This window comes from Artemia franciscana, chromosome 5 (assembly GCF_032884065.1).
Source record: "Artemia franciscana chromosome 5, ASM3288406v1, whole genome shotgun sequence".
NCBI classification, from domain to species: domain Eukaryota; kingdom Metazoa; phylum Arthropoda; class Branchiopoda; order Anostraca; family Artemiidae; genus Artemia; species Artemia franciscana.
In genome coordinates this window covers 4,433,593-4,455,325 of record NC_088867.1, presented here as the reverse complement: position 1 = coordinate 4,455,325, position 21,733 = coordinate 4,433,593, and the positions used below count along the sequence as shown (strand labels likewise).

General features: G+C 33.0%; 1 protein-coding gene across 1 annotated transcript in view; it reads right to left on the bottom strand.

The window, feature by feature from the left end:
* The window catches only part of LOC136026902 (2-oxoisovalerate dehydrogenase subunit alpha, mitochondrial-like), a gene marked incomplete in the record, with an annotated part of 36,758 nt that extends 16,071 nt beyond the window's left edge, over positions 1-20,687 (bottom strand). Inside the window, 4 exon segments of the mRNA XM_065703723.1 lie at positions 3,638-3,799; positions 5,442-5,637; positions 13,821-13,997; positions 20,553-20,687. Of these exon segments, the coding sequence (XP_065559795.1) occupies positions 3,638-3,799; positions 5,442-5,637; positions 13,821-13,997; positions 20,553-20,627 (610 nt within the window).
* Between the last annotated feature and the right edge of the window lie 1,046 nt (positions 20,688-21,733).

Genomic DNA, 21,733 nt, shown 5'->3' with positions numbered 1-21,733 from the left:
GTAGTGATCGGTGGCTCTTATTGGCTAGAGCGAATTTTCCAAATTGGTGAATAAGGTGTTCAAGCCGGACTTTAAGTGGAGATAAATTTAATTTAGCGAGGGCTTGATCATAGGGTATGCCACGGTTTCGGAGTATAATCCTTGTTGCTCTTTTCTGGACGCACTCTAAGTCGGGTAATAGGTACGCTGTGCGGATAGCAGATGGACCCCACACCGGGCACGCGTACTCGAGCAACGGGCGAACATAACACATGTAGGCATGGAGAAGACTTTCAGTATCACACCCAAAACGCCTCATTTTGGTAAGTGTCTGAAGGCTTGCATTAGCCTTGTGGACGGTTAAATTAATATGGGCACTGAAACTATAGTCACTACTGAAAGTTACTCCTAAGATTTTTATTTCGTTCACAATCGGGAAAGGGACAAGAGGCATATCTATATTCCGCTTCAGAGGGTTGAAACGAATTATCTTCGACTTGCCTATGTTAATGGTAAGATCATGACTTGAGCATTCGGTCTTTAGCTGATCAAATAACTGGTCTGAAAACTGCTTTGTTATGATAGTGTTTTCGACCAGGTAAGCGAGCACTATGGACAGATCATCTACAAACTTGTAACGGTCGTCGTGATGGTTAAGCAGGGAATTAATTACAGCCAGGAAAATTATTCCAGCTAATTTTGTGCCTTGTGGGGCCCCGCAAGAAGTATCTGACCATGATGAATCCAAATCGTTTTCGTGGAGTGCAAAGACTTTTTGTTTTCGGCCAGTTAAGAAGCCAAGTACAAGGCCAAGGGTGCGTCGTTTGGCCCCCATTTCCTGGAGATTCATGCCTGATATTATAAAGCATTAAAATTAGATTTAACGTTATACACTTGACTGGTGACATTTCCCCATGTATACGAAGTATTTATATAAGGTATTACGTCAAATAATGATTAGGTTTTGGAAACTCCCCTCTAACTAAAAAGGAGTTTGACTAACAAGAAAGTTTGAAATCAGACTCAAAAAAAATTTTAGCATCGTATTAAGTTAAGAAATCTTTTTTTTTATTTTTGAGCAATAGCGTCAATTAGTAATATATAAAGTCTATAAAATAAATGAAATCAGAGATAATAAAATCTATAATGGGTAATATAATAGTAGGTAATAAACGTATAAGAGAAAGAGTAACTGAACGAAAAATAAAATAAAATGTTTACAATGAACGATCCCCTAGGTGTTTAAACTGGAGAAGTTAAGAAGTTTTTGTCTTTCAACAGACTTCATGAAAGCTTTTTCAAAGATAATGATATTTGCTTATCAGAAAGCCTCTGTTCAAACCTGATCACATTACAATGATCTTTTTCGTAGGATGAGTTTGTACTTTATCTAAAGTAAGGCACAAACACGAGAAAGTAAAATTTTAGCTGAATTACTTGCAAAAAAAATTTAAATCAACTCAACAATGTAGTAATTAGCTTTTTAATTATTCTTTTTAGAAAAAAATTCGTGACATTTCTTCTTTAGAGCTATGATAATTCTATCATGTGCAGAAATTACGTAGATAATATACGATTCTATGTCTGAGTTAAACTGCTAGAAGAAAAAAATAACTGTAGATAGCTGGAGGACGGTCTTCATTTAAATCACAGAACCGTTTGTAAGCGCGGAGTGATAAAATAACTGCCAGCCCTGAAGCATCTGCGGAATCAGAAACATTATACCTGATTTTCTGAGTATTACCTGTCACCTCAGATTTAATTGCTCTGTTATATACTTTGAAAACAGGGAGGATAAAAGAAGAAAATGGTGATAGTTATACTGTTGGACAGTAATACATATAAGGCTGAATGAGAGAGTGAAAGAGGATCTGTACTATTAAACCAGGGAAGCAATGACAAAGCTTCCGAAGAAATCCTAGATTTCTGGACAGCTTAAGTCTCTCAAGAGCGCAGTGATGTTTGAAAAAAAGATTTTCGTCCAATAGAATACCCATAGATCAAATATAACTATCAGGAGGATGAGTTGTATCACCACGAGTGGTAGAAATAGTTTTAACCAAAGGACAAGAAGTACCTGATCAAAAAAATAAAAATAAGTAGAATAGATTTAGATAGATATAGGGCAAGGCGATTTGCATCGAACAAAAAAAAAGTTTTTTTTTAGGACAGAATACACTTCCATGATAAGGGAAGGTTCCTTAATTTCTGAACACCCTAGAGTACTATTATCCGAAAAGCGAATAGCACTGGGTCGTGAGCTGCTTAACTAGGTGGGACAAAATTGTGATCACAAATACTACAGCAACCTTGTTTAGTTTGTCCAGATGCAGTTGTGAAAAGATCATTGATGAATATAAGGAATAAAACAGGACCTAGGATGGACCTTTGAGGGAAACCAAAATCAACATGGTATTCATCTAAAGGCTTAGGATCAATACTAATAGACCTTTCAGATAAATGAGTTTCAAATCACTGATATCGGTTTCCCCGCATCCCTGTGTGGCCTATCTTGGAGAGTAAGATAGTTTGTTATATGCTGCCAAACTCTTTTCTGACATTAAGGAAAATTACAGTCGGAATTCTACCTTTAACAAGTGCCTTGTGAATGAGCTTTAGCAATGTCATGAAAACATACTCTGTTGAGTGTTAGGGCGAAAACCGAACTCATCGTAATGGACAAGTTGTTTTTCCTTATCAAGAAACGACAGAAGTGTAAAATTCATACATTTTTCAAAAATTTTACTAAGGGCTGATAAAAAAGAAATTGCTCGATAATTAGAAGGATCATCTCTACCACCGCCCTTATGGAGAAAAACTAATCTGGCAGATTTCATAGCACTAGGAAAAATTCCATTTAAAATGATAGGTTAACAAGAATGGTGAACTTTTCATACAACAGAGGAGATACAACGGAGGCTATAATAAACTTTAAAGCCTTGGCAGGAATTTGTTCAGTCCACAGAAGGAAGATCCTGTTAGCTCAAAGGCCACTCTTTGTGCTTCATGCCACTATTCACAATAGTGGCATCATTTGTGAACAGCCATTATTCACAAATGCCACTATTCGCAATAGTGGCATTTTTTTTTACCGAGTGGTATGTTTTCTCAATGGTTATGAAACGGTTACAAAGCTCCAATCTTAGATCGATAATGGTTTAGGTATTTTCGAAGATCACGCTGACTTTAAAAGACGTACAAATAATAGTTGAACAGGAACAAGTTCTTTTATTTGACACCTAAACAACAACAACAAAAATCTCTGGACATTTCTGTCACATTTACGCTGGCCATCATCAGCAGAATAACTCCAGCTGATGCTGATGACGGCCACTGTGTATGTGACCGAAATATCCAGAGAATTTTTTCTCAGTGTCAAATAAAAGGACTTGTCCTTATTGAACTGCTATTTGTACGCCATAGTGGTTATTAAGGATATTAGTAATAATATTCATTATGGCGGTTGTTAACGACGACGAAATGGTTACACAACTTAAGCCATATGTTCTATAATGGTTCTTGTGGAACCATGGAACACCTTCCTTGATACCACACTTCCTTGAACACCACCACACACCTTGTGGAACACCTTCTATAACGGTTCTGTTCTAATTATTATGGCGATTATTAACCGCCATGGTGGTAGCGGTTTGTTTACCTTGTGGCATTTGTGTGCCCAATGGCGATGAAATGGTTACAAAGTTTAAATCCTTAGATCCATAATGAACAGGCATCTGCCGTCCTTTCCCAAGATCTTCACAATTTCCGTAGCACTGATTCATAAATTGGTCAAGTGAGAAACCACGCCATAACAGGGTGCCTGAAACAAAAAATTTGAAGTATAAAAGTGTATTGGTAGCTGAAGCTGAAGCTTGGTAGCTGAAGCTCGCACAGATCTGAACCTAGAAGGTGGGAAGGGGATCTTTTCCAGGGGTGAAAATTGCAAAACAACAGTAAAGTCGTATTTAAAACCATGATGGAATCGAAGCATTTCCATTATTTTGCCATTCTGATTTTTCGAATTTCTTATTTACTTACTTGTATTCGTAAAAACAACCAAGCTTCAGAAGCTCTTTTTGGCACTTCGAAGTTGTCAGACTGTTTCTTGCAACATGGATCCTTCTTACTTACTTACTTGCACTCGTAAAAGAATACAAGGTTCAGAAGCTCTTGCTGGCGCTTAGAAGTTGACAGACTGTTCCTTGCAAAATGGATCACCACGATGAGAAACATCAGCTTTCATTTCAGCGCAAACCACCTGGGGGCTCCAGATGAGTCTTGATCGTGGCTAGTGAGGCTTTGCGTTGGATGCCAGGGTGCTTCTTCCAAGAGGACAGTGTCACGCAGGTTAATGATTTGAACATCAAGAAAAATCTTATTGTTATAAGTAAATATATGTTAAATACAGATATATATTTTATATTGAATATAAAACAATAAGAACAGTCCAAGAAAAAAAAATCAAAACTTTGAAGTTAAAAACATCTAGATAGAGCCAATAACAACAAAAAATGAACACATGTTTTTCATAAATGTTCAGGGTTCTCAGAATCAAAAAACGAGAAAATCAAAATAAATAGAGATTAATGAACACAAGGACCTCAATAGATGAAGACGAGGCCCCTCATAAAAAGAAGAAGGCTAAAGCCAAAAAATTACAGCTATTTAACTTTAGAATTGAGAATATACGTAAATAGACCATCTTCTGAACACATCACATTCCAAAATGCAACTTTTGGAAACTGCCTATTTAAGAAGATGACTACGTTTTCATGAATGTTTCTTATTTGTTATGCTCTGAAGTTTAAAAAACTGTCTTCGATTCTTTTGTAACCATTGTAACTGCTATGATCGAATGCTGCCCAATACCTTAAGCCCCTGAGCATGGTATCTATGGTAGCAATAACTTACCACAGAGAAGTCGGTGATCTATTTCGGAAACTATGAAAAATATAAAGAATTGTGGCCCTAAGAATTGTTGACTCTCTAGCCCCCCCCCCACTATCGATGGCCCCAGTAATGACATTCGTTGCTTCTATGCCAAGTATGAACGTTTTTAGCAAATCAGTTTTAGTGGAGTTTCAACCAGATTCCCAAGCTTTGAGACATTACTGAGTAGACTAAGGTTAAGTATAAAAATGCGTTAACATTTTAATGAGACCGATTGACTGTATAATAAAATGTTCAAGCTTCAGATACCCGTTGTGCGATGTCAAAACATTTTTCATATAGCGGAAGATTAGTGATCGGCTGGCATTTAGCAACACAGGCAAATTACATAGGTATACTTTTTTTCTGCTCCTTTTAGGCTTTGGTATCGCTATTTACTTTTCTTTGAAAAAGTTCTTTTATTGGAATTGTTTAATATTAACCTTACAAATTCTTATTATATTTTAAGTAATGAATGAAATATTAATGAATTTTAATTTTTTAAATTAATTAATGAGATTTTATTAATTTACCTGCTTCTCGATATTGTCCAAAGATCAAATCTTTTGGGTTTAAAGCGGCCGCACTTCCAATGTGAGTTCCTTCTTCCCCAAAGTTAGTCATATAAAATGAGATTCTTCCTTGCCTTTGGCTTTCGTACATAATTCTGTCCATTGAATTTAATTGTGTCATCACTTTGTACATTTTTACAACAGTTTCCTCAGGGAGCTATAAACAAATTGACAATGGTTAGAAGAGAAATTAAAATCTTAGCATATAACCTATATCTGCAGTTCTTTAAAATTTCCTAAAATATAAGTTTATGTAAGTTAATACAGTTTTTTTTTTCTGACCATATAAGCTTCAGGCTTTTTCGTGTTAGACGAAGATTTAGCATCATATCATTAACGTCTATAGTTCTTTAAAGTTTCCTTAAGTATTAGTTTCACATTTTTTTTTTCCAGCACTATCAGGTCAGATGACAACTTAAAATCTTTATTACACACATCTGTGGTTCTTTAAAGCTTCCAAAGGTCTCACTTCTTTTTTTCAGGCGTTATCAGGTTAGATGAGAACTTAAAATACTATCGTACGCATCTACAGTTCTTTAAATTTCCTAAATTTCTTAGTTCCTTCAGATTCAAAAAGATCTAAGAATCAAGAAAAAACTCCTTTTTTGTGAAATCTGCCGTAAAAATATGTCATGTAAGTAGTTTATTTTTCACAGTTTTTCCCCTTTTTTATAGATTTGCCCCCATCCTCCTAAAAAAAACTGCTTTACACAGGCTTGCATAAATTGTCATACTTATGAGTGGAAGGAAAAAGCTATAAAAAACTTGCCACGAGAAAGCCGATGATAAACTGAAGCTTTGATCCGTAGACCAAGAACTTCACTAGGAAGCTCTTTCATAGCATCTAATATAGACTTTATCATTCAAGAAAAAAAACTTAATTTTTATTTGAAAACGAAGGATAATTGTTGACAGTAAAGAAATATACAAGTAGAGCCGGGCGCTCTAAATCTCCGTTGTTTTTAAATATTTTTTTTTCTGTTGATTAACCTGTTTTCCATTCATATGATCACACCTAACCCCTTTATCTGGTGGTCTTAAAATGAAGATACTTTCTGTGTATTATCTTGCTGAATATACGGTGAATAGACAATGTTTTGATTAACAATTTATAAAAGGTAAATTTTTTGGTATTTTAAATAAAACTCCTGTTAGCTCGCAATGTTCACACATGTAAAATTCCCGACTTGTTTAAACCTAAATTTAGACCAACTCTTTGACTATTGTGACTAATGTCTTTTATTTAAAATTTTACAGACTGCCTAGCCAACAGATACGATAATAGCTCTACAAAGCTTAAATATATACTCTGTAGTCCTGGGAGCCATTCACCTACTGACAGGTCCCTTTCTTCTGAAGATTGAAAATGTTTAGATCGCCTACTGGGCTATATGAAAGTGATTTGCTCAAAATCTAATTGACCTCTTTAATTGGAGCTCTGCCAATGCAAAACTTACAAAGAAGGCAAGGTTCCATACTTCCTTCTAACCAAATATGCTAGGTTGGAAACACTTCAGTGAAGGTGAGTTAACAAACTGCATTAACAAACCCTCGCACGGAAAATTTTTTCCTCAAAAGACACTCCCCGCCCTGATTCAGCCCGCCTAAGTTTGTTCCCAAAAACCATTCCTATTTTGTCTCCTATTCACTGCTTTACCTTCAGATATGAAGAAACCTTCACCCCTTTCATTACAAAGAATAAATAAATATAATATCCCCACAGTTTCCTTTTTTTTTATTATTTTGTACTAGTGTTCCCCATGTTTTGTACATCTTTCCTTGCTTTTTTTCCTTTTCTTTTCTTTATTCTTTTATTAAGTTTAACCTGTTTTTATCCTTTTTAACTTACTTTGACGTTTCCCAGTTTGATTTATTGACCAAAGAATATTTGTTTCATTCTGACATTTATTATTTTGGCATTCTTTGCCGGTTTTTAGTTTCCGTGTTGTTTTAATGATGTTTTGTTGTTATGTTTAATTTATTGACTACAAATTTCGGATTCACTCCTTTGGGATGTGTTATTAATTTTTTGTAATAAGTATTTTATATTACCTACTGTCTATTGTACCCCATTCGTTGCTTTCTTCAAGGTAAGAAAATTAGCTTTTTTCGCTCATATTACAGAATTAAGTGAAAAACACACAACTAAGCTACTGCTTGTCATTTGTATTTGTTCGCCTTTGTTCTGCTTTTTATGACCCTTTTTAATTTATTAGTTTTATTTGTTTAATTTTCTTTGATATGTTATGGCCCGTAAATGTATTAGGGTCAGCCCAATATGGATTTTTAGGGTCCAATACTGATACCAATATATCGGTATCGTACCGATATAATTTGCCAATAAATTCCCATCTGGAAATAAATCTTACCTAAAGTTTAAACCCTGCACCCTCTGCCCATGTTCATATTCATATGTTTCTTTCTAGACTATTTCACACCAAAGAACAACCTCAATAATTCACTGTGGGTTCCAAATATTAGGCATTTAGAAAAATTGTTTGATTTTCTTTACCTTTTCTGATCAACAGCTTCTGAGCACATGAACGAAATGGCGGATATTTATAAAAGTGACAAATAAGAAAAATTTAATCAAAAGAAATCAGTTTCGTTACACAAACACAAATACATGAAAATCTGAAAGAAAGAAGTGTAAGATATTTATTGAAATTGATCATTCAAAACCCAAATTTCAATAGTGGAACTTTGAATTTTAATTGTTCACACATTAACGTGAAAACTTCGTTTTACATTCATATAATTTGAATGAATCATATAATGCATATGATATGAATGAATACGAATGAATCATATAATAATATGAATGAATCATATAATACATTTAGAACATTGCAGCACCAGGTGTGTATTGACAAAAAATATACTTCGACTTCATTTGACTTAATCTTACAAACGAATTCAAGCTAGGCACACTGGATAGAGGGGTGCAACTGAAGTTTCCAGTTTGGAGGAGAGATTTAAAGAATACGTCGACAAAACCGTTGAGTATGCCAACTTACGCGGATATACATGCTAAATTTCCAAATTGTTGACATATGGCAGCGACACCTTGGAAATCCCCTCCCCACCTTACAACTCTCCCTCTCCCCCTTAGCAGCACTTCCGACTGGATATAATGCATTTAACCAATCGAATCTTGGATGCGATGTAAGTGAATATTCATGAAACAGAAATAGACACTTATAATAAAAAAGCTATATGGACAAATTGCTTTAATACCACAGTTAACTTGACATTTTACAGCTTGGATATGATTTTTGAATTATTAGAATTTGTTTTATACAATCAAACAGTTCGTGGTAACGAACTGTAGTAAGGAGCGACCCGGCTCAATAGTAACCAAAACTCTAAAAAATGGAATTTTGATACCAATACCTACATCAAAAGAATCGCATTTTAATGCTGATTTTAAATATATAAGTTTCATCAAGTTTAGTCTTACCCATCAAAAGTTACGAGCCTGAGAAAATTTGCGTTATTTTAGAAAATAGGGGGAAACGCCCCCTAAAAGTCATAGAATCTTAACGAAAATCACACCATCAGATTCAGCGTATCAGAGAACCCTACTGTAGAAGTTTCAAGCTCCTATCTACAAAAATGTGGAATTTTGTATTTTTTGCCAGAAGGCAGATCACGGATGCGTGTTTATTTGTTTTTTTGTTTTTTTGTTGTTTTTTTTTTTCTTTTTCCCAGGGGTGATCGTATCGACCCAGTTGTCCTAGAATGTTGCAAGAGGGCTCATTCTAACGGAAATGAAAAGTTCTAGTGCCCTTTTTAAGTGACCAAAAAAATTGGAGGGCACCTAGGCCCCCTCCCACGCTAATCATTTTACCAAAGTCAACGGATCAAAATTCTGAGATAGCCATTTTATTCAGCGTAGTCGAAAAACCTTATAACTATGTCTTTAGGGACGACTTACTCCCCCACAGTCCCCATGGGAGGGGCAACAAGTTACAAACTTTGACCAATGCTTACATATAGTAATGGTTATTGGGAAGTGTACAGGCGTTTTCAGGAGGATTTTTTTGGTTGGGGGAGGGGTTGAGAAGAAGGGGATATGCTGGGGGAACTTTCCATCGATAATTTGTCATGGGGGATGAAAATCTCCATGAAGGGAGCGCAGGATTTACTAGCATTATTTAAAAACACAATGAAAAAATAAATATGAAAAAGTACTTTCACCTGGAAGTAAGGAACAGCATTAAAACTTAAAACAAACAGAAATTATTACCCATTTGAGGGGCTCACCTCCTCCTAATACCTCGCTCTTTACGTTAAAGTATTTTTAGTAATTTCAACTATTTATTCTACGGCTTTTGTGATTCTGGGGTCATTCTTAATGAATTGGGACAAAATTTAAGCTTTTATTGTAAAGAGCGAGGATCTGACAAGGGGGCGAACCCCCTCATATATGTAATAAAAATATGAGAATACAAAAGTTCTTTACGTAAGCTAATTTATAAGTTACGTAAATCTCTTACTAATAAAAATATTCGTAAAAAATTAATGGTTCTAGTTGCCTTTTTAATTAACCAAAAAATCGGAGGGCAACTAGGCTTCCTCCCCCGCTCTTTTTTTCTCAAAATCATTCGATCAAAATTATGAGAAAGCCATTTAGCCAAAAAAAAAATGCAAATTTCGTTTTAATTATTCCTCTGCGAAGAGCCAAAATCAAAACATGCATTGATTCAAAAACGTTCAGAAATTAAATAAAAAAAAAACAAGTTTTTTTAACTGAAAGTAAGGAGCGACATTAAAACTTAAAACGAACAGAAATTACTTCGTATATGAAAGAGGCTGCTTCTTCATCAACGCCCCGCTCTTTACGCTAAAGTTTTTTACTGTTTTAAAAAGAAGAATTGATAGACAGAGTCAAACTTTAGCGTAAAGAGCGGGGCGTTGATGAGGAAGCAGCCTCTTTCATATACGAAGTAATTTCTGTTCGTTTTAAGTTTTAATGTCGCTCCTTACTTTCAGTTAAAAAAACTTGTTTTTTTTTATTTAATACTTATATAAGATTTGGTGGTGATTTGTACAAGCAAATCGTGGGAATTCCCATGGGGGAATGCCAGCCCATTTATAGCTGACTTGTTTTTAAGTCAACTAGAATATAAATATATGATGGATAAGAATAATCCAAATAATTTAAAACATGTTTTGTCAAATAATAAAAGATATTTAGATGATATTTTGGTCTTAAATTGTAAGGATTTCATTGATATTTCTAAAAATATATATCCATCAGAGCTTACTCTTGAACCTAGTCATGGCGCTGGTCATGAAGATCATTTTTTAGATTTAAATGTTAATATTTGTGATAATAATAAATTAAGTTTTAAAATGTATAATAAAACGGATGATTTTGATTTTGAAGTGATTAGTTTCCCATTCCCTGAAAGTAATATACACTCAAATATCACATATTCTGCGTTTTTCTCACAGTTACTTCGTTATGCAAGGATTTGTAGTAATTATATTGATTTTAAAAATAGATGTAAAATCTTAAGCCAACAATTGATATCAAGAGGTTTTTCTGTAAATAAATTAACTTGGCAATTTAAAAAATTTAGTTTTCATTATAACGAACTTTTAAATAAATATCAAAAGAATTATCTGGAAATACTTAAAGAAATTTTCAACTAATTTTGGAGGTTCGACAAATGATGATGCAGCACCATTTATTTTGAATTGTGTTTCTAATAGAGCAGATTTTTTAAAAAAAATAGCCATATGGTAAAGATGAATTCTATAATTGTTTAGTTCATTAATTTTTTTTTTTTGCAATGTGTTAATACTTGTGATTTGGTAAATTTTATCATGTTTAGTTTACCTATTGTTGCTAAAAAGAGGGATATATTAACAGGATAAGCTTGTTTTGGTGTTACTTGGTTGTTTTACATTTGCTGGTTTTTTTTCATAGGCATGTATTTTGGGGGTGATACCTGACGCGGGGATGCCATGGATATTCTGTGGTAGCCACAACACTTGGCTGGGTAGAGAATTTAAAGTGGCGAAACCCTATAGGCCAGTGTATTCTCCTGATGAGCCCTTGTGTTGGGTTGTTGCCTCTGAATTATTTGTTTTTATTATTTTTTCTATTGTTTGGTAAATGACGACTTATACTTGTTGACGACATGACTGCCTGTCCATGGATTATTCTTTATGGTTGATTGTGTTTGGCTATGCTGTTTGACCTATGTGTTTGTATGGATGAGTAGGGTTAAGGCCTCATTCAAGTGCTGGTCTATATTAATCACTAATTTAGGAAAACAGTCTTCCTTGTCTCCTTCTGTCTCTTTTTTTTTTTTTTATGTGTTTGTGCTGTTGCATTGCTGATTTCTCTTTTCATGATATATATATATATATATATATATATATATATATATATATATATATATATATATATATATATATATATATATATATATATATATATATATATATATATATATATATATATATATATATATATATATCGGCTGATAACTGATGTTTTTTTATGACCAATAATGACACTGACCCTCGTATCAGCCCAATAATATTGGTCAGGCCCTAATATGCAAATAGCCAATATGCTTTGCATTTTCTTTTTATTGATTTGTTTTTTTACTATTTTGATAAAATGATGGTGCGCACTTTAATGTATATGATTGTTTTTAAAACTATTTTTCTATTTTAGTCTGTTTTTGTTTTTATTCCATAATTCGAATTTTGCCCAAAAGGGCTTGTGATAGCTATTTTTCGAAACAGATCTTATCTAATAGTCAAATCAGGTTCTGTAAATTAACCAAAAATAGCAATAGACACCCTAAATGCTTATGATAGTTGCTTCACAAAAAGAATTTGGACTACCTGTACAGGGATATGGCATTTCTTCTTCTAAATTAATACGAAGCTTTACCACCAAACATTGTTCATACATATCTTAGTTACTTCAAGGATAAATAGTACACTAAAGAATTACTAATAATTTGTGTATGTTGTGTGGAGGTATCAGTCATCTTTTCAAGGGAGGGGAAAACAAGAACAAAGTGTATTTTTTGACTTGTTGCATTTGCATAAATAAATAAAGGTAAAGTTATTACCTTAAATTACCTAATTACCTTCAAATTAATTTTTATTACCTTAAATTTAACGTAGTTTAAGGTAAAGTTATTAAGCAATACCAAAGTAACCAAGACGCAGCATTTTCAAGTTGCTAACTACAGATACAGTTGTTACTATCAACAGATTTGAAGTTGTATCTTCAAGTTGGATTTGAAGATTACAAGTTGTATCTGTAAAATCTGAATAATGTGCCGAACAGGCGAGAAGAGATTTCAATTTTGAATTCAATAAACACAGCTTTGCTAAGATCATAAATCATATTTTTTGCAATAAAAATGTTGTTTGCTAATGCTATAAATTTTTAACATGATCAAATCGTAGAACATTAAACAACAAAAATCTTTATTATCTTTAGAGGGGGTTCTCCTTAAACCCTTCCTGTGGAATTACTTGTCACTCTCCTGCTATACTTTTAACACAGGGTCTGTAGAAATAAATATTAATTAAAAGAAAATTGAAAAAGAAGTTTTTCAAAGAAAAGTAAAGGCCATATTAAACTTAAGATCTATATCTATTATCATATTAAACTATATCTACAATCAAATCATAGAACATTAAACAACAAAAATCTTTATTATCTTTAGAGGGGGTTCTCCTTAAACCCTTCCTGTAGAAGTACATATAACTCTCCTGCTTTACTTTAATGCAGGGTCTGAATTTCTGTATTTTTCTGATTTTTTTTTTATTTAATTTCTGACCGTTTTTTAAATATTAACTAAAAAAATTGAAAAAGAAGTTTTTCAAAGAAAAGTAAAGGCGATATTAAACTTCAGATCTATATCTATATCATATTAAACTATATCTACGATCAAATCGTAGAACATTAAACAACAAAATCTTTATTATCTTTAGAGGTGATTCTCCTTAAACCCTTCCCATAGAATTGCATGTCACTCTCCTGCTATACTTTTAACACAGGGTATGAATTTCTGTTAAAAATTTATGCTATTTTCCTTTAATTTGACACTAAAATTATTTAGTTGAAGGAATATGCTTTATCTGAAATGCAAATGAACCATCCTTAAAGGATTATCCTCCTATTATAAAATACAAAATAGAAACATCCGATTTTTTTTTTCACTTGCCCTCATACATATTAGGGGTAAGAGGTATCCCCCCACGATAAAGATAAGTATATATGTTATTTTCATGGGTTTGTACAAAAAAGAACTTCACTGAAGAATAGTGTACGATTTAAAAAGAAAAAAAACTCACCTGTGGATCCTGTGTTTGATCAATTATTTGACCTTTTGTGTTCATAACTCTGTAAACAGGAATTCCATCATAAATATCAGGTTGTATAAACTCCAATTTTTCGGTCCATTGTGATCTTGACCCAGGAAACTGTGGTCGATCTTCACCCAAATTATCATGCGTGGAAATTGAACTTGCCTATAATAAAAAAAAAAAAAAAACAGCATACATTTTGGGTGCCATTCAATAGAATCCTTTATGTTAGTTTACCAAAGGGAATTTGGACAGAAACATAATTTGAAAGTTTTTTCATTGCCTGAGCTGTGAACAAGGGCTAATAAGGGGTGAATATCTCCCCAAAGTCAGCCAAAGATCCTTTCCAAAAGTTTTCAGCAAACCAAATGGAAGGACAAAAGTTACAATAAGAAAATACAGACCTAAAATGCACCCTTTTTGTATTAGACCTATTTCCATGCAAGTTGAAGCTCCCCCCCTAAAAACCTCACCTGTTTGCACTTATTTGGAGGTGTGTATACATGATATACATCTGTGTAACCTACATATATTGATTATTTATGTGCCAGGAAGGAATTATTTTATATCTATACAAAAAATTCTGTAACTATGACCTTTGGATTTTACAGTTGAAAAAACTTGTTTTTTTTATTGAATTTCTGATCGTTTTTTAAATATCAATTTAAAAAAAAATTGAAAAAGAAGCTTTTCAAAGAATAGTAAAGGTCATATTAAACTGAAGATCAGCAGAAATAGATTCTTATAATAATTCAACTCAAAGCAACCAGAAATAACTATTAAAGAATAAATGAAACCCAAACAAACAGAAAAAAAAACAATCATAAAAAGCGAACATACAATAGGTAGGCTACTAATATAAATGAGTTCACAAGTTCAAGTTCACAAATAATTTATTAAACAAAATTACTATAAATCACACACTACCTTCGACTGCAGGAAAGCCCAAATGGGCGTAAATGAATCTTAAAACAGGTTAACAAATGAATAAATATGTTAAGCTTAAATTAGACACGCAACTCAAGCTTAAAACAAACAAAAATATTTTGCTACTGAAGCATAAATGAAACCCAAAAAGAACATAAACTAAATGAACAATTATAGCAAACAACAATACAACAGGTACTAATATAAATGAAAATAAATCTTAGAACTAGTAAAACTTAAATTGAATATAAAAAGTAAGCTTAAAAAAAAACAAAAATCACATACTATTGAAGTATAAATTAAGAGGACGAATTAATGACGCCTCTAAAAGGATGAAAAATAATGCGGCCCAGTGGGGTGATAGTGTGGTAACTGTATTTTTTAAATATGGTGGCTGTGAATTTGTGAACGGAAATTGAGTAAACCAACAGAGCAAACAAACATGCAACAGGTATTAACGCAAATGAATGAATGAATCTTAAAATGAGTAAAACTTAAATTGATAATACTAATTGAGCTTAAAACAAGCAAAATCACTACAACCAAAGGTTCAGCCACTGCCGCCTTACTCCAAAAAGCTAAAGCCTAATGTATCATTGGCACTTCAGTGAAAACAAAGTAGATTATATTTTCGTTTGTACTTATTACAGCATTGAAAATAAAATGAAATTAAAGTGGAATAAAATCTTGAACTGATGATCTTTCAGCAATTAATACCATTATAGACAAAATATTCAGTTTAATTTTACTAGTTCTTCTCAAGGTTATACAAGACACAGTTTTTTAGTAAAGTGCCAATGCTGCAGTAGGCTTTAGACTTTCACGGTTAGGGAAGTGGGCAGTACTTGTTTGTAGTGATTTTTGTCTGTTTTAAGCTTGATTTACATATTCAATTTAAGTTTTACTCGTTTTAAGATTTAGTTTACTCCTTTATATTAGTACCTGTTGTATGTTTTTTTTCTTATTATTGTTTATTTAACTTCTGTTTGTTTTGGGTTTCATTTATTCTTTAATAGTAATCTATGGTCGTTTTCGTTTGAATTATTGTTTTGAATCTTAAAAAGGGAACTGGAACTTTCAATTTGCAATCAAAAAAGCCTCCTTCAAATTTTATATGACCACCCTTTCCAGAAAAACCACATATACCCTAGGGCATAACTCAAACAAATAGCCCTGAGCTCTGGGGGGGGGGTCAACCTCACAGCATTGTTATATGAACTTTCAAAACTAGAAACTTTCAATTAAAAACTTTCAATAAAAAACTTTCAATTAAAAAAAACTAGAACTTTCAATTCCAATGAAATTAGACTCCTCCAAAGTTCATACAACCACCCCTTCCATAAAAACCTTACATCTGATCTTATTTTGTTATTTTTTTTTATTTTGGACAAAATGACCATCTCAAAGTCTTGATCAGTGCATTTGGGAAAAAAAGAGGGTGTAGGGGGCTAGTTATCCTATCATCCCTTTTGACCCTTAGAAAGGGCACTAGAATCAAGTTAGCCCCCTCCAAAGTTTATAAGACAAGCCCTTCCATGTCAGGGAAAAAAAATAAAACATTGAAGTCTGATTTATACAAAATTATCAGAACTTTTAGTTTATAAGTAACTTTAATTAGATCCAAGTTTTATGGTTTCAAACAGTTCGTGGTAACAAACTGTAGTAACAAGCAACCCGGCTCAATAGTAACCAAAACTCTAAAAAACGAAATTTTGATGCCAATAGTTACATCAAAAGAATCGCTTTTTGATGCCGATTTTTAAATTTATAAGTTTCATTAAGTTTAGTCATACCCATCAAAAGTTACAAGCCTGAAAAAATATACCTAATTTTAGAAAATAGGGGGAAAACACCCCTAAAAGTCATGGAATCTTAACAAAAATCACACCGTCAGATTCAGCATATCAAAGAACCCTACTGTAGATGTTTCAAGCTCCTATCTACAAGAATGTGGAATTTCATTTATTTTTTTTTTGCCAGAAGACAGTTCATAGATGCGTGTATATTTGTTTGTTTTTTTTCCCCAGGGGTGATTGTATCAACCCAGCGGTCCTAGAATGTCGCGAGAGGGCTCATTCTAACGGAAATAAAAAGTTATGTGTCCTGTTTAAGGATCCGAAAAAATTGGAGGGCACCTAGGCCCCTTCACATGCTTATTTTTTCCCAAAGTCACTGGATCAAAATTCTGAGATAGCCATTTTATTCAGCATAGTAGAAAAACCTAATAACTATGTCTTTGGGACGACTTATTCCTCCACAGTCCCTGCGGGAGGGGCTGAAAGTTACACACTTTGACCAGTGTTTACATATAATAATGGTTATTGGGCAGCGTACAGACATTTTCAGGGGATTTTTTTGGTTGGGGGAGGAGGGGTTGAGGGGAGGGGGTTACGTGGGGAGATCTTTCCATTGAGGAATTTTCATGGGGGAAGATAATTTCCATGAAGGGGGTGCAGGATTTTCTAGCATTATTTAAAAAACAATGAAAAAATAAATATAAAAAAGTTTTTACAACTGAAAGTAGGGAGCAGCACTAAACCTTAAAACAAACAGAAATTATTACGCATATAGGGTTCATCTCAAAATACCTTGCTCTTTATTCTAAAGTATTGTTAGTAATTTCAACTATTTGTTCTATGACCTTTGTGATTCAGGGGTTATTCTTAAGGAATTGGGACAAAATTTAAGCATTAGTGTAAAGAGCGAGGTATTGACAAGGGGGGCGAACCCCTTCATATACGTATTAAAAACATAAGAATTTAGAAGTTTGTTATGTAAGTTTATTTGTAAGTTATGTATATTTTTTACTAATAAAAACATTTGTAAAAAATTAAAAGTTCTAGTTGCCTTTTTAAGAAAGCAAAAAAATTGGATGGCAACTAAGCCTCCTCCCTCTCCTTTTTCTCAAAATTATTCAATCAAAACTATGAGAAAGCCATCTAGCAAAAAAAAATCAAGTTTTTTTTTAACTGAAAGCAAGGATTAACATTAAAACTTAAAAAAAAAACAGAAATAGTCAGTATATGAAAGGGGCTGTTCCCACCTCAATGCCCCACTCCTTATGCTAAAGTTTTTTACTGTTTTAAAAAGTAGAGCTGAGAGAAAGAGTCAAACTTTAGCATCAATAGTGGGGTCTTGGGGAGGGAACAGCCCCTTTCATATACAAAGTAATTTCTGTTCATTTTAAGTTTTAATGTTGCTCCTTACTTTCAGTTAAAAAACTTGTTTTTTTATTTAGAATAATTAAAGAGCAAAAGCTCTTCTGATGGAAGCAAAGTGCAAAGATGAAACTTACAACAAACAAAAATTATTGCTTTGCAGTTTGTGGAAACTATTTTTGAAAAATTGTTACAAATAAACTGGCCTATAGTGTTTCCTTAAATCTGTAGAAGTCTGAAAAACTAGAAATATACTGAGAACTAATCTTACTTGTAGTTTTGAGAGAAATAAAATTGTAAACTAAAAGTTACAGATTTTGTGGCCCATGAAACTCTATGAAAAACCTTATAAATTAGTCTTTTATTATAAAGCTTAAAGGAATTAGATTAGACAACTACATGCCACCCTTGTGTCAACAACTTGAATAGGAGTCAAAAGAAAATCTTCATCAACTACATGCAATCTTAAAAAAAAAAAAAGATAAAGAAATCATTGACTGCTTTGTTTTGCCATTATGATAGCTTTCAATATATTTTCTTTTTTAAATATTAATGAATCACTTTCTTTCTTTCACTTTTGTTTTGAATCTGAGTCATGCTGATTCAAAATACTAATAAAGCTTGTATAGTTTTCAACCTGATCAAATGTAATGAGAATCAGTATGAAATAAGAGTTTCCCGAGACTTGAGCAGAAGGATGTAATGAACTGACAGCTCTCAGCTAAGGATGTAAGAAAGATCTTAAGAATCTAGGATCCAGACAGATATACAAAGGCAAAAAGATTTGTAAAAGGGAAAAATGTTATTGCTGTGCAAGACTTTCAATATATTATCAATATATATATATATATATATATATATATATATATATATATATATATATATATATATATATATATATATATATATATATATATATATATATATATATTATGACAAAGAAGGGGGCTGCAAGGGGCTCTCTGCAAGGGGACTGCAGAGAGCAAGAAATCAAACTAAAAAAAATATCATTGGGAATTTGGGAGGGGGTTTGGGCCCCTTCCCCTAAATATGCCAGTTGTGAAAGGAGGTGGTAAGGAAAGATTTAAAAGGAATTAGAACTGTTCAAGGAGAAGGGGGGTTATGGACAGAGGCTTTGAATAAATTGGGTTGTATGAGGAGTATGCACAGCTCTGTTGACCTCAGGTGGCTTGGTGCTGTGGTAAGTTGCTAGTAGCAGTATATATATAATCATATGGTACTATTTTTAAGAACAGCAAGACTCCTCTATTGGTGCTACTCTGTAAGCATTTGCTGTAAAATGTCAAACAAGAAAACAGTTGTGGTAATGTGGAATTTTTTTTGGGCTATAGTGGGCTGTCTATTTTAAATCAATTAAAAATGTGAATGATAATAGAAGGAAACAAGATAATCTGAAAACATAGTCATCCAATTATTATAAAGAAACAATTTCATTGTTTTATTTTTAAGCTTGATTGCTTAAATATATAAGACCATCAGGGGGGGGGGAAGTAAGGGAGAACCATCCCAAATGTAACTTTGACCATAAGAAAGAGCATAAAATTAGCAATTTAAAAAAAAAACTCTCTTTTTGTTGCAGCATGTCTCCTTCTAGAGAACTGCTACACTAAAGCTTTACCTGTAGTTTTTTTCTTCTAATTTTTATATATTCCTTAGGCTTTATATGGGGCCATCAAGGAGAGGATACATTTGCAAGTGAACTGATTACTAAAATTGGAAAAGAAATAAAAAAAGGGGTAAATTTATAGCAAACAGTATTACTGGCTTTTGTATAAAGTGAATATACCACTTGATGTTTTTTTTTGTGCTCTTTACAAATATAATAATTGCTTCTACTGGAAATTCAGATTTAAGCACTTTTTCACCTCTTAAAAATGACCTAATTACAGGGTATAAAAACAGGGTATACTTTTATCACTTGATTATAAAAGTTAACTTCAAAAGAAATTTTAACCAACTAAACAAAGTTAAATTTTGGAGACATCTTTGCAGCATTATCAAAAGAAGGGTAAAAGTTACAGTTAGGTCTACTTAGAAGGAAACACTATGGAAATCTGAAAAAAAAAAAAAACCTTAAAGAATCCTAAAATACTTACCCCATTATAAACATATAGCCTAAATTGTATAATATTGCTTCTTAACTGTTGAATTTGCTTGAATAAAATAGTGATCATGGCAAAATACATGTAAATTATATAATTTGCACATAAATTTGACATTAGGGGAATGGGGTGACAGAAGTAGAGAAAAGAAAAGTGGTTCTAAGACTGATATGAGTAGTTTAACTATGTTTGAAAATGTTTCCATAATTATATTGTTTCCTTCTGAGTAAGCAAGCCTAACTGTAAGATTTCTTATTATAGGCACAATATGACTAGCCTTCCTAGGCTAGTCTGATAGGAGAATGTTCCAACATAATGACCTCTAGAATGGTTAAAAAGATTGTCTGAGGATACAAGGGTAGTGATAAAACATAAAGATATATAAATTTTGCACAGAAACCTTCATTTTTTATGTGAGAAACCTAGGATAGGCTACTGACAGAGTAAAAACAATATTCTGGTAATGAAGTATTGCTTTGAGGATTGATGGAGGAAGAAAACTTAATGAATACCTTAATTAAAGTGGCAAATGGCACCTCAGAAAACTGAGAAGTTAGACAACTTCTCAAGAGCCTTCTAACAATCATTTTAAGGCCTATTTAATTTTACTATTTAAAAATTTTCGCTATTAACGTTTTATTACAGTCATCTAGTTTTATATATTTAAGATTGTGTAGATGGTGATATTTGTATGCGTTTTAATATAAGCGTATTAAATAAACCTCAACATAGAACATTAAATTCCGGTTTTCATGAATATCCTAAGTTTAGCCTGCTAATTGGGACTAAAGTAATTTAAAATCGGCTCAAATCTGACAGATTATACTTCATTAGAAAAAACTTGTTTTCCTTCTCCAAGATTTGACATGGCATATCAACCTTAGCTGCTATTTGGGAAGTAACCTTCAAAAATCCAAAAATGAAGAGTCCAAAAATCCAAGTGATAAAATAAATTCTATTTTTTTATCATTTGAACCCTCTCAAAAAATGGTGTCATAGAAACAACGAATATTTAAAAACTACTTTATTAGCGTATTCAAGCATTGGTGCATCAAAAAAGGAGTTTATACAACTGTCTAATTCTTGCTTCCTTTTGTGGTAGTACTGTGGTAAATGTGGTAGTACTATTTTATTTTAAAAAAAACTTCTGTTTTCTTTTGGAAAATCTAATATGGTAAAGCACTTTAAAGCTCTTTTCAAAATTATTGTTTTGAATTCACATGCACTATATATATGTACTAGCTGTTGGTGTGGCGCTTCACGCCACACCAACACCTAGTTGGTGGGGGCGCTTCGCACCCAAAAAAGCCCCCCCGCGCGTGTAAGTTGTTACGCGCCATATTAGTTACGTGCCATTGTAATTGTGTCCCTCTGTCCCACCTGTGAAAATAGATATATGTTTTTTAACTACGTAAAACTCTCGAATATACAACATTCTTCGATGTCCCATTGTCTGTGCATATAAATAGATTGTCAGGCTTACCGACTCTTGAACATGCAACATATAACTGTCCATGGGAAATACAATCTGTATTCAGATCTATACCGTATTTTTCTAATGATTGCCCTTGAGCTGTGTTGATGGTGATTGCTAATCGAATATCCCCTGTGTCCCCGTCGTCATTTTCGTCATTTATATATCCCCCTGTGCCCCTTCCGGCTCCCCGTTGTAGTTCTGTCCCTGTGTACCGAT